At 40.7% G+C, this 11,613-nt stretch overlaps 1 protein-coding gene across 3 annotated transcripts in view; it reads left to right on the forward strand.

Moving 5' to 3' along the window:
* The window catches only part of pitrm1 (pitrilysin metallopeptidase 1), a 15,193-nt gene continuing 3,580 nt past the window's right edge, over positions 1 to 11,613 (forward strand). Inside the window, exons 1-27 of one of the 3 annotated variants that reach the window (XM_026313188.2) lie at positions 1 to 204; positions 820 to 925; positions 1,172 to 1,278; positions 1,417 to 1,568; positions 1,796 to 1,910; positions 2,153 to 2,249; positions 2,566 to 2,726; positions 2,939 to 3,065; positions 3,499 to 3,587; positions 3,838 to 3,966; positions 4,192 to 4,305; positions 4,405 to 4,501; positions 4,789 to 4,923; positions 5,172 to 5,310; positions 5,444 to 5,560; positions 5,684 to 5,813; positions 6,138 to 6,258; positions 6,620 to 6,696; positions 6,842 to 7,007; positions 7,204 to 7,304; positions 7,475 to 7,595; positions 7,690 to 7,740; positions 8,057 to 8,169; positions 8,327 to 8,452; positions 8,708 to 8,853; positions 9,143 to 9,245; positions 9,351 to 9,450. In XM_026313188.2, the coding sequence (XP_026168973.1) occupies positions 158 to 204; positions 820 to 925; positions 1,172 to 1,278; positions 1,417 to 1,568; positions 1,796 to 1,910; positions 2,153 to 2,249; positions 2,566 to 2,726; positions 2,939 to 3,065; positions 3,499 to 3,587; positions 3,838 to 3,966; positions 4,192 to 4,305; positions 4,405 to 4,501; positions 4,789 to 4,923; positions 5,172 to 5,310; positions 5,444 to 5,560; positions 5,684 to 5,813; positions 6,138 to 6,258; positions 6,620 to 6,696; positions 6,842 to 7,007; positions 7,204 to 7,304; positions 7,475 to 7,595; positions 7,690 to 7,740; positions 8,057 to 8,169; positions 8,327 to 8,452; positions 8,708 to 8,853; positions 9,143 to 9,245; positions 9,351 to 9,444 (3,081 nt within the window). In that variant the 5' untranslated portion in view covers positions 1 to 157 and the 3' untranslated portion in view covers positions 9,445 to 9,450. Of the gene's footprint in view, positions 205 to 819; positions 926 to 1,171; positions 1,279 to 1,416; positions 1,569 to 1,795; positions 1,911 to 2,152; positions 2,250 to 2,565; positions 2,727 to 2,938; positions 3,066 to 3,498; positions 3,658 to 3,837; positions 3,967 to 4,191; positions 4,306 to 4,404; positions 4,502 to 4,788; positions 4,924 to 5,171; positions 5,311 to 5,443; positions 5,561 to 5,683; positions 5,814 to 6,137; positions 6,259 to 6,619; positions 6,697 to 6,841; positions 7,008 to 7,203; positions 7,305 to 7,474; positions 7,596 to 7,689; positions 7,741 to 8,056; positions 8,170 to 8,326; positions 8,453 to 8,707; positions 8,854 to 9,142; positions 9,246 to 9,350; positions 10,096 to 11,613 lie in introns of those variants that run through there. The other 2 variants (XM_026313187.1, XM_026313189.1) reach the window with 2 other exon arrangements.

Below are 11,613 nucleotides of genomic sequence, written 5' to 3' on the forward strand. Positions count from 1 at the left end.
CAAGTTAACCAACATGTCGACTGTAGTAGACGGCATGGGAGGATGCAGATTTGGGAATAACGTGTGTTTATTAGAAAGAACTGCCTAAAATTGCGTAGTTTTATAGTCGAGCATAGTGGATGTCATTATAGTTGTAACATTTAGGTGCTGACAAACAATGTTCCGACAAACTAAGGCGGTGCTCCGGAAACTTCGGTATCCAAGGTAACCTTAGCTAACCTGAAGTTAGCTAGCCAGTCGCATAACTCACATGTAACGTTAAAATGAACGAAACCATACTTGTTTGTGCTGTTTCGTTAGTAGTACCGCGACATTTACTCGCTGTATATGAAGGTGTGCTAAGATGTTTTGTTGAAAAAACGAAATGGTGCATTGACTTTGTCGTAAAGTGCCATAAACTGATGAAAGCAGGATGAGAAGGCATCCCATTGGTGCTAACCGCTAATGCTAACGTTACTCTTAGTCGTTTTAATGGAACAACAGGCTTTAAAGTGTATTTTTGTTAATAACTAACTTACAGGGAGGAGTCTCAGAGAAAGTTCTTACAGTTAAAGTTAGTGGTTTATCGTTTGTAGTAACGTTAATGGCTTTTATGGGCTCAGCTAAGAAATGTGCACCTTGTAAAGTTAATACCTGCCATGTATAATCAAAAAAATAAACAGAACTTCAATCCAGGTCCTTCTTTAAAATTATATCCTTGTTTGTTTTTCAGCCTTTAAATCAAAGGGCCACATAGAAGGTTTTAGAAAGTTCTGAAGGAAATCCTTGGCGTTTCCTTTAATCCATGCATGAAGGGTGATTCATGTTGTTTCCTCCTAGTTTCAAAGGCCAGCAGCATCCATGGAGGCTGAAAAGTACGTCAGCAAGAGAGAGGGCTCTGCAGTACCAGCCAGGACAGAAAATCCACGGCTTTACGGTCAAAGAGGTCGGTGGAATCATACACTTTCATTTTTGGGCTTAACTTTGTTTGCAGACACGTTGGACACTGGTCTAGTTGCATGAAACAATACTGTACGAGTAAACTGGCCATTTCCTGGTTGTTGTTTGAAGGATCATACTGTGGATTTAGTTTAGTTGAAAATCTAGTTATGATTTAATGGATATTCTTGTTCTACCTGCTGCATCTGTATTTTGATGAACATCTGTACTGTTCTCATTCCACCTTTTCCAGGTCGCAGCAGTCCCTGACTTGTTTCTCACAGCAGTGAAGTTGACTCATGACAAAACTGGAGCTCAGTACCTGCATGCAGCTAGAGATGACTCTAACAACCTCTTCAGGTGGGAGAGTCCTCTCACACTGTGTGATTTTAAAATGTGTTTATGTGAAGGGCTTTTGTATATGCAACATCCCAGTCACAGTATAACCTTTGGCTGTGCAAAAAGCTGATGGTTGATGAACCTGTTGTTGCTTTTCAGTGTTCAGTTCCGGACAACCCCCATGGATAGTACCGGGGTCCCACACATCCTGGAGCATACAGTGCTCTGTGGATCTCAAAAGTATCCGTGCAGAGACCCTTTCTTCAAGATGCTCAACCGGTCTCTGTCCACCTTCATGAATGCCTTCACAGGTACAGAGCTAAAATTGAAACTGTGTGATCTCTGAGTGTCTGAGGGTTCCTGTCATTTAAAATTTGTTTATTTGTTTATGTGTATCAGTACAGAGTCAGAATAATGGAATAGAAATGCTTCTACCCACTTGTCATAGAACAGAATAAGACCACATGATGTTCTGCTTGCCTAGTGTCTGATGAGCTTTGTCACTTTTCTTTTGGTTTGTTTGTTTTCTTGTGAGCAGCCAGTGACTACACCATGTATCCGTTCTCAACCCAAAACAGTACAGACTTCCAGAATCTCCTGTCCGTCTATCTGGATGCTGTTTTCTTCCCTTGTTTACGAGAACAAGATTTCTGGTGAGTATTTTGTATTGCTGTAAAGTTACGTGCTCTATGGTAGAATTAAGAATTCTGCATTTTTATTTGAACCCAAAAAAGCAATAAATCCTCCTTATAATTCCCATAATTATTTTTATTTGGTGCTCATTGTATTTTCTACGCTAGGCTAAAACAGATCATGGAAAGTATTTGAGAATATCACTTGTCAGTTCTGGTGCAGTCAGAAATGCTCAATAAGTTTCTGTGCCTTAATTTTCCAGGCAGGAGGGCTGGAGACTGGAGAATGAAAATCCCACAGATCCCAACACTCCTTTGGTGTTTAAAGGAGTAGTGTTCAATGAAATGAAGGGGGTTTTTGTGAGTAAACACTTTCCCAGTCACTGATGTTAAGATTTCTTTGAAATGATTTGATTTATATAGTCTGTATTCTACACATACTAATCATCTTTGATATGTTCAGTAATTTTTAAATCACCAAATCATGATTTGAATTAGCTAACAAAGTAAACTGGATCATTCTGATCTTCCTTTTTTTGACACATTTTGTGACCTTAATATTATGTTTTTGTCAATACTGTAAAAAAAAATAATTGATTCTTACAATACAATCCAAAAATCCATGGTGTTTTCTTTATAAGTCATTACAGATCCTTTTGTGTTTGTGTCTCTACAGTCGGACAATGAGCGCTTGTACGCCCAGCACCTTCAGAACAAGCTGTATCCGGACCACACCTACTCTGTGGTGTCGGGAGGAGAACCTCTTTCCATCCCCGACCTTACCTGGGAGCAACTCAAACAATTCCATGCCACACATTACCACCCCAGTAATGCTAGGTGAGGGGACGGACACACACACGGACACACACACACACACACACACACACACACACACACACACACACACACACACACAATACACGTACACATACACATAAACAGACCGAAGAAAAGTGTATTCCCTTAAAAAAAAAAAAAAAAAGGACCATAAAACATGAAGAACACAAACAAACAATGTGTTTTGTTTTGTTTTTTTTTTTCATCATCAGGTTCTTTACCTACGGAGATTTGCCCTTAGAGCAGCATCTGAAGCAAATTGAAGAAGACGCTCTGTCCAAATTTGAGCGCATCAACCCAAACACAGAAGTCCCCTCCCAGCCATACTGGACCAGTCCAGTAAGTTTGTAATTCAGACATATCAACAGCAACATCTATGGTTGAAAGACTATTTGAAAAAAACACAACTACTATGGTAACAATGCCATCAAAGGTTTCCTGTAGAAATTCAAAGTGACTGCAGCACCTGGCAAAGAAAACCCATTTTATTGTGAAAAGACTTAAAAACAAGTGAAATGAGTAAACTGTATGTCTTTTCTCTCCAATCTAGTCAGAACAAACTGTAATATAAAGTATGCATAAAGGTTGTCTGCAGTCTCAACCTTAAATTTCACTTGTATGAAGAGTGTTTCCAGTTGCTGTTATGGCCATTAAATAATTTCAACTAAGAAGAGTAGTTATATATATATATTTATATTTTTTTGCATGCATGGTTGCATTTGCATATTGAATAGTCATTTTCCGTCACTGTGAATTTCACTGGCCTCCACAGAGAGAGGATCATGTGACCTGCAGCCCTGATGTCCTAGCTCCAGATCCAGCCAGGCAGAACACTCTGTGTGTGAGCTACCTGCTGGGAGAGTAAGATCACATCATCTCTTTCCTGCTGTGTCTTACAGAAGCATTTGTACAGAAACTCGTCTAGAAATAGGATAGCCTTTCTAAGCCTTTCTAAGCCACAGTGCTTCCTCTGCTGCTGTGCATCTTTTTTGTGTGACCTTCTTTTACAGGGTATCGTTTTCAAATCAGCAAGTCATCATTATGAAGCAGTTCTTTAAAAAGCTTTGCTGTTCAGTAACATCTGATCTGTTGTTCTGGTTTCTCTATGCAGCGTCACTGACACATTTGAAGGATTCACTCTCAGCCTGCTGTCCTCTCTAATGATCTCTGGACCAAACTCTCCTTTCTACAAAGCTCTTATTGAACCCAAGATAGGAACGGACTTCTCCTCTGTTGTAGGGTGTGTACACGACTGACCTGCGTCAAATTGTAATGAGATATAATTCTTGAAAAGTGATGCAACATACACGTCCATCATTTAAAGCAACACGTTTATATTACAGTTTGATTTTATCAGTTTGGGTGGAAAACTAAAGTACTGACTTTACCTCATTGCCTGGTTAATTTGGTATTACACATTCATTCTGTTCAAGTGCTGAACTTAGTGGAAAGTCGTGTTCTGCAGATATGATGGCAGCACCAAAGAGGCATCATTCAGCATAGGACTGCAGGGAATGGCAGAGGAGGACACAGAGAGGGTGAAACAAATCATCAGCACAACCATCGATGACATTATAGAGTAAGTCCCACAGTCCCAGTGGGTGTTCTGCTTTTTGTTTCATGGCTTGGTATTAAATATTTACAACGCTGCCTTCCTTCGACTTGTCGTCCAACACAGGAAAGGCTTTGAGGAGGAAAGGATCGAGGCGCTCCTCCATAAGATCGAGATCCAGATGAAACACCAGTCCACCAGCTTTGGTCTGTCTCTGGCCTCAGTGAGTTCACTGCTGTTTATTTCTAACTTGTACTTTGTTTTCACAACCTCAAGGACATTATGCACATGGATAAACCTCAATGTGTACAGCACATTAGAAACATTAACAATGTTAGTTAGTGATCTCTATCCATGAAATTCAATGTTTCTTGGTTTCCCCACTTTTCACTATGTTTTTGCATAAATAAGGAAGTAAACGTGTCCATCTTGTTCAGTTTACAGCAAATTAAACTTTGACAGCATTTAGTTTCCTCACTCTTGACTCTTGACTTTGTTTTCTGTGTCTAGTACATTGCGTCATTGTGGAACCATGATGGTGACCCAGTGGAGCTGCTGCAGATCAGTGACAGTGTTGCCAGGTTCAGACAGGCTCTGAAAGAAAACCCCCATTTCCTCCAGGACAAAGTCAAGCAGTACTTTAAGGTGAATATAACTAGTACTATTTAGATACATGTGCTCGTATGCCTCTCCTGTAGACATTACAAGTAGACTGCTGAGGACAATAGGAGCAACATGAAGCAGGTTGGCACTTATAACTGTTTTCTAAGCTATTACATGTAGCTGCGCCACTGAATGTAGAAGTGGGTGTAATCTCTAATTCTCAAAGAAGGTGGGAGTGATAATTCATGCTGCCCTTTAATTCTCCCACTCACCATCAACTGGTCCTGCAGGAGAACACACACAGACTGACCCTGTCCATGAGCCCAGATGAGGCCTACCTGGAGAAACAGGCCAAGACCGAGGAAGAGAAGCTCCAGGAAAAGATCCAAGCTCTGACTGACAGTGACAGAAAAGACATCTATGAGAAAGGTAACAATCATTTCACTGCTTTATGTGCCAACACTCTGTTTGCTAATTAATTGAATCAGACTGTAATGAAAGAAGTTGCGACTGAAGTATCCAGTATGTTATGTGACACTCAGTTTTTTCTCTTCCTTGAAAGGTCTGGAGCTGCTGGCTGCTCAGAGTAAAACCCAGGATGCCTCCAGTCTACCTGCACTCAAAGTGTCTGACATTGAGCCCACCATACCCATCACTCCAGTTCACATCAGCACTGCAGGTAGGAAACCTGCGGAGGTCCAGCATATCACAGCTCACACTATATTCACACAGTGATTCCATCATGGTCTTCATCCAAGGCAAGAGTGTTTGAAACTGTTGAGTGCTTTCCTAATCTCCACAGGAGGTGTGCCGGTGCAGTACTGTGAGCAGCCCACCAACGGCTTGGTTTACTTCAGAGCCATGTGTAGCCTGAACACCCTGCCTGAGGACCTCAGGCTCTATGTCCCGCTCTTCTGCAGTGTTATTACCAAGTGAGTCTCTAAGACCATGGCACCATCTAAAGGACACAAATGCGGGTCAGGGATTGTCTCTTTGGGAAGAAAAACTTTTTTTTAAACTTTGTTTATTCTGTTTTTTCTGTTTCTGTTTTACATTGTGTGTGTGTGATTATCTGCCATACATGCAAAGACACACAAACTATTCAAGGCGCCTTTCATGAAGTACAACATTTCCCTATTTACGTGTTATCTAGAACTGAGAACAGTTTTATGTTGGAAAAAAGTAGTTCTCTAAAAGAGACTGCAACTCCACCTTGATAAAGCCAACCCTGTGTTTGTGTGTATCTGTTTAATCAGGATGGGCTGTGGACCTTTGGACTACAGGCAACAGGCCCAGCAGATGGACCTGAGGACAGGGGGCATGTCTGTTTCCACCCAGGTCATCCCTGACTCCACCCAGCTGGATGCGTATGAGCAGGTCAGTGCCAACAGAGTGTCTGGATACTGTCCCTGGTCCTGCATGTGTGTGGATGTCGTGCTGCCGTCCAAAGACATGAAAATGTAAATTTGTGCCTGACAAATGGTGCAGTGAGATTCCCTGCTTTATTGCACAGTGTATGCTGGTATCAGCTGAAGCCCTTTGGCTTCCTGGAAAGCAGGTACAGAAACGAACTTCAAATCAAAATATTTATCTAGACAAACTTGGCACAGGTGCCATTAGTAATTCCCTGTTTTGACTAAAGAGGATTTACTGCTGCAGGTTTGTTGTGACATTAATTAATCGTGTGTTCACACAGAGTGAAGAGCGTGTCTCAATAGTTGTCTGCTCTGTGTTTCAGGCTGTTCTCCTGTTCTCCTCCTGCCTGGAGAGGAACCTTCCTCACATGTTTCAGCTGTGGAGCGACATTTTCAACAGGTTAGCACCTCTGACAGCTACAGACGCCTGCAGATGCTAGTTCACGCAGATTCTACAAATAGAAAAACGGCAGCTAAAGGTGATGGAGAGTGAGCTGCGTCTGGTTTTTAAAACATCATGATCATTTGAATCTTTTCCTTTTCAGCCCACGCTTGGATGACGAGGAGCGCCTTAAGGTGTTGGTGATGATGTCAGCACAGGAGTTAGCCAATGGGATCTCATACTCTGGTCACATGTACGCTATGACCCGGGCGGGTCGTCACCTGACTCCAGCAGGAGACCTTCAGGAAGCTTTTGGTGGAATGGAACAGGTACTGACAACTGTCACGTGCTCTATATCTACAGTGTTCATTTCCACTGTAAAACACCTTTCAAACTACCACAGGTCCACCCTTTATTGTAGACCTAGCTCTAAGACACTGTTGGATGTCATTTTATTTTTGGTTTTCTTCAGTGTCTGTGTTCTCCTGTTGTAATTTAGGTACCGTGTTTTTATTTGAACGATAGGTGAAGTTCATGAAGAGGGTCGCTGAGATGTCTGACCTCAGCCATGTCGTCAGGACGTTACCCAGGATCAAAAAGCACATTCTCAACCCAGACAACATGAGGTGGGTTCATCTCCCAGGGGAATGAGTTTATCATCAGCTAAATTAATACAAAAACTGGTTTGCTCTCTGGGTTTTTGTTGGTTTGACCCAGAAAAATTCAACTTTGAAAAGATGGATCATGTACCTGGCAAACTTTTGGCACATCACACTGAAATGCGTGCTCTTTACAGGTGTGCAATCAACACAACACCACAGAAAATGTCTGACGCAGCAACACAACTGGAGAGTTTTATGAAGGAAGTCGCTGGCAACAGAAAGGAACGTAAACCTATTAGGTCAAATATTATTGAGGTAAGGATCCAACAGGCAGAATATCTGTCATGTAGACTTGTAAATAAAGATGCAATTTATTTATTCAGCCTTCTTTATTATTCCTTTCATAAAGAGACCACTGGATCCTCTGAGCGACTCAGGGCCGAACAGAAAGCTGATCAGTGTAAGTTCAGTTTAGCCTGTTCTTTTCTTCAGTGTTGTGATTTTAAAAGTGTCACAGTGAGTTTTTGTCATCTTCAATCTTTAGCAGTTTCCTAATCACCATCAACACAACAAGCGCACAGCGAGAGTAGTTTCTGGCGATGGGAGATACTGTACCTGAAGTAGTTTGATAGAGATCATTTTCTTCTACTTGACCTGGAGGCAGTGTGGTCTTGATTTTAACACAGACACTAATTTACCAGACTTAGTGAGAGGTAAATGCCAGCAATCCTTTTAATTGTAATCCAACTGCTGATTACTGAACGTTTCATCTGCAGGACCTGAATTTCCACCCATGTCAGATGAAAACCTTCTTCCAGATGCCTTTCCCTGTCAATTTTGTCAGCAAGAGTATCCGTACGGTACCTTTCACTCACGAGGACTATGCCAGGTGACTTTAGTATTGTTTAATATCACTTTAGTGCATGCTCCTTTTTCAGGATAAAATCACTGTAACTTATTTTCTGCTGGAAATAATTATTCTACAAATGACTTCAATAAAATGTTTTACATCCACATCACTTTTTTTTTTTTTTTCCCCCCGTCAGTCTGTGCATCTTGGCGAGGATGATGACAGCCAAATTTCTCCATGGAGAGATCCGAGAGAAGGGTGGTGCGTATGGGGGTGGAGCCCGGATGGGGGGAGGCGGACTCTTCTCCTTTTACTCATACAGGTGAGTAGATGTGTACCGTTCTGCACATTGCAGAAATGTATAGAAATGAGGGGAAAACTTGTACTGTATCATTTACTGCTAACAGCTTAATATTTCATGTCAGCATCATGTAATGATCCTGTTCCTTTAGAAACCTTGTAACACTCCAGTTTTAGTTTAGTCTGTCCTGTTTTAGGACAGTGTTTGTTAGAAGATGTTGTATTTATGGTTTTAAACATTTTCCTCTGGGTTGACCTCATTTTATTCCTGTCCAAGGGATCCAAACTCAGTGCAGACTTTGTCTGCATTTTATAAAGGCATCGACTGGGCAAAGTCAGGACAGTTCACCCAGCAAGACATTGATGAGGCCAAACTGGCAGTCTTCGCCGCTGTCGACTCACCTGTAGCCCCTGCAGACAAAGGTGAGACTCTCACTGTGTTCAGTCACCTGATGAACTGCATCCTGACGTCATCTCGTTCAGACCTTAATACACACCAAATCTTTTGTACATTTTATTGGCAACATTAATGTTTCTCAGCTGGCTCAAAGCTATTTTCTAAGCTACTTCTGCCAATGATTACAAACACTGTAATCTACAAAGTGCAAGCTCTCGTGCTCTGTGTTTTGAACCGTTGAACTATTAAAAATAAATAAATCTTTTATAAGCAAAACAGGTAACAGGTTTGACAGTAGTTTGCTTTGTTTTGTAGGAATGGGTCCTTTCCTCAGTGGGGTCACAGATCACATGAAGCAGAGTCACAGAGAAAGACTCTTTGCTGTGAGTCATAAAAACCTTGTGGATGTGGCTGAAAGGTACAAACACATTCTCTGGTTAACAGAAGACATTTCAGACTTTTAAAACACACATTGTTTGGAAACAAAATTATGACGTATGTTCTTTGTCATGTTTCCGTGCAGGTACCTTAGTGCTGGTCAGAGGACGCATGCTGCTGCCATCCTCGGCCCAGAGAACGAGACGATAAAGAAAGATCCCTCATGGGTTTTCATGTAACAGTCGGTAGGCATTTTCTAATTGAAAACTTAACTGGACTTCTACTGTAGTGAGGTGCACTATGAACTGAAAACACAAATGCTGGGCTGATAAGTGTTAAAGATAAATAATCTGGTTCCTTACTGGAATTCATTTCTTTCTATAGATGTACTGAACATATTTATGAAATTCTGAGTATTACATGATTTTTTTTTTTTTTTTAAATCAGTAGCTTAAATAACAAGTTCAGGACTTTTCATGTTCTGAAAATGCAATTGGCATGCCTCAGTCTGTACATGAGAGTAGTTGTCTTAGTGTCCCTGCCCTCCACAGCTGCTGCTTGATTTGAGGTGAGAGGACTGTGAATGTGACTCTCATGCTCTGGGTGAAACATTACAGGGAGAACAGCAAAAGTTATAAGACCTACTCTTAGGTACAGAATTGTGCATCAGTGCGGTTTTAAGACCAACATGAAAAGTCCTGAACCTGTCCACTCCAAACTGTGAATGAATTTAGCCAATATCATAAAAACATAGTGAAAAGCTTAATGCCTGTTAGCAGAATGCATCTCTGTCAGTTTCTCATGATCTAAAACCACACGACTGAATTTTTTGTAACTTATTTTGCATCTATTTACTGCTGTAAATAGAATAAATCGTTTTTTTAATTAAAGCCTCACTTTTTGGTCATTGTGCGTCTGTGCCAACCCAGTTTATTACATCAATGTGAAAAATGCAGACCTGCATGTTTTAACAGTTCACCAGCACAAATGTGAGGTTTGTGTGCACACAAAGAAGAGCTGTGCGTATGTTTATAATAATATCACGCTCAAACTGTTTTTATTCCTCCTCAAATGTGTTTCTCACTCTCCATCCATCCTCTGTGCTGAAGTCCAAGATGTCAGACAAGGCCGAACAAGTGAAAGTTTAATACGCTCTGTGCTTTATATATATTACGATAACGTTAATTATTTATTAGTCAAACAGTATTTCGTCTAAAGGTGTGTATGACTAATAAATAATTAACGTTACCATAAGATAAAGCACAGTGTTGATGCCCCTCTTCTTCTTTGGTATTTAATGGCTGGTGGCATCATGTTATTGCCAACTAATGTCAGTGCTTTATCTGTATTACGGTAACGTTAATTATTATTATTGATTAGCTAAAACACCGGTGCTAGCTAACGTTAGCTCAGCGTTACTTAACTGGAGAAGGAGATGGAGCAGCTTTGCATTTAGCGGTGATGTTTAAGGTGATAATGATCTGACTGAAATCATGTTTATTGATTTTACTGAGTCAACACATCAAACCTCGGCACCGATTTGTCCTGAAATGTGTGTGATGCTAATTTAGCTAACGCTAGCTATCGCTAACATGTTAGCTATACGGCGCCTTAAACGGCATCGACGTAACGTTACACGTCCGGGTGCTGGGAATAAACATGATTTCACGGTTAGACTCCAAAGCAAAGACAAGATATAAGTTACATAATATTATTTGTCTGATACGAACATTTCGACAGCTGCTTGTCCAGTTTAGCTAATCAAATGTCACTGCATTAGCTAATGTCTACATCCGCGGTGGTGATAAATAACATTATCGTTAGTTTATAGAATCAACTTATCATACACGCTTTTAGAATAAATAAATAATTAACGTTACCATAATACAGATAAAGCGCAGAACGTACCTGAATCACACACACCAAAAACTCATCTGTCCGACAAAACCCTAACGCAACATTCCCATGACATGTTCACGGACATTAGGGAAACATGACTTACCGTCGTAACAGTCCGCTAACTCGACTGAATTATTAACAATAACATCTCGTTCCGTTATAATACTGTACCACCACCCTCAGATAATCTCTATCGTCTCCCTTTCTTTACAAATTATACTAATTCAAATGTCGACAACGCACAGACAAATTTTGGCAGTAACGTGAATGCAACCTAAGGATGCCATCTGCCATTAAATACCAAAGAAGAAGAAGGGCATCAACACTGTGCTTTATCTTATGGTAACGTTAATTATTTATTAGTCATACACACTTTCAGAAGAAACACTGGTTTGACTAATAAATAATTAATGTCACCATGATATATATAAAGCACAGGGCGTATTAAACTTACACTTGTTTGGTCTTGTCTGACATCTCGGACTTGTCATCTTGGACATATCAGCCCA

The sequence above is a fragment of the Mastacembelus armatus genome, chromosome 17, assembly GCF_900324485.2.
Source record: "Mastacembelus armatus chromosome 17, fMasArm1.2, whole genome shotgun sequence".
In the NCBI taxonomy this organism is placed as follows: Eukaryota; Metazoa; Chordata; class Actinopteri; order Synbranchiformes; family Mastacembelidae; genus Mastacembelus; species Mastacembelus armatus.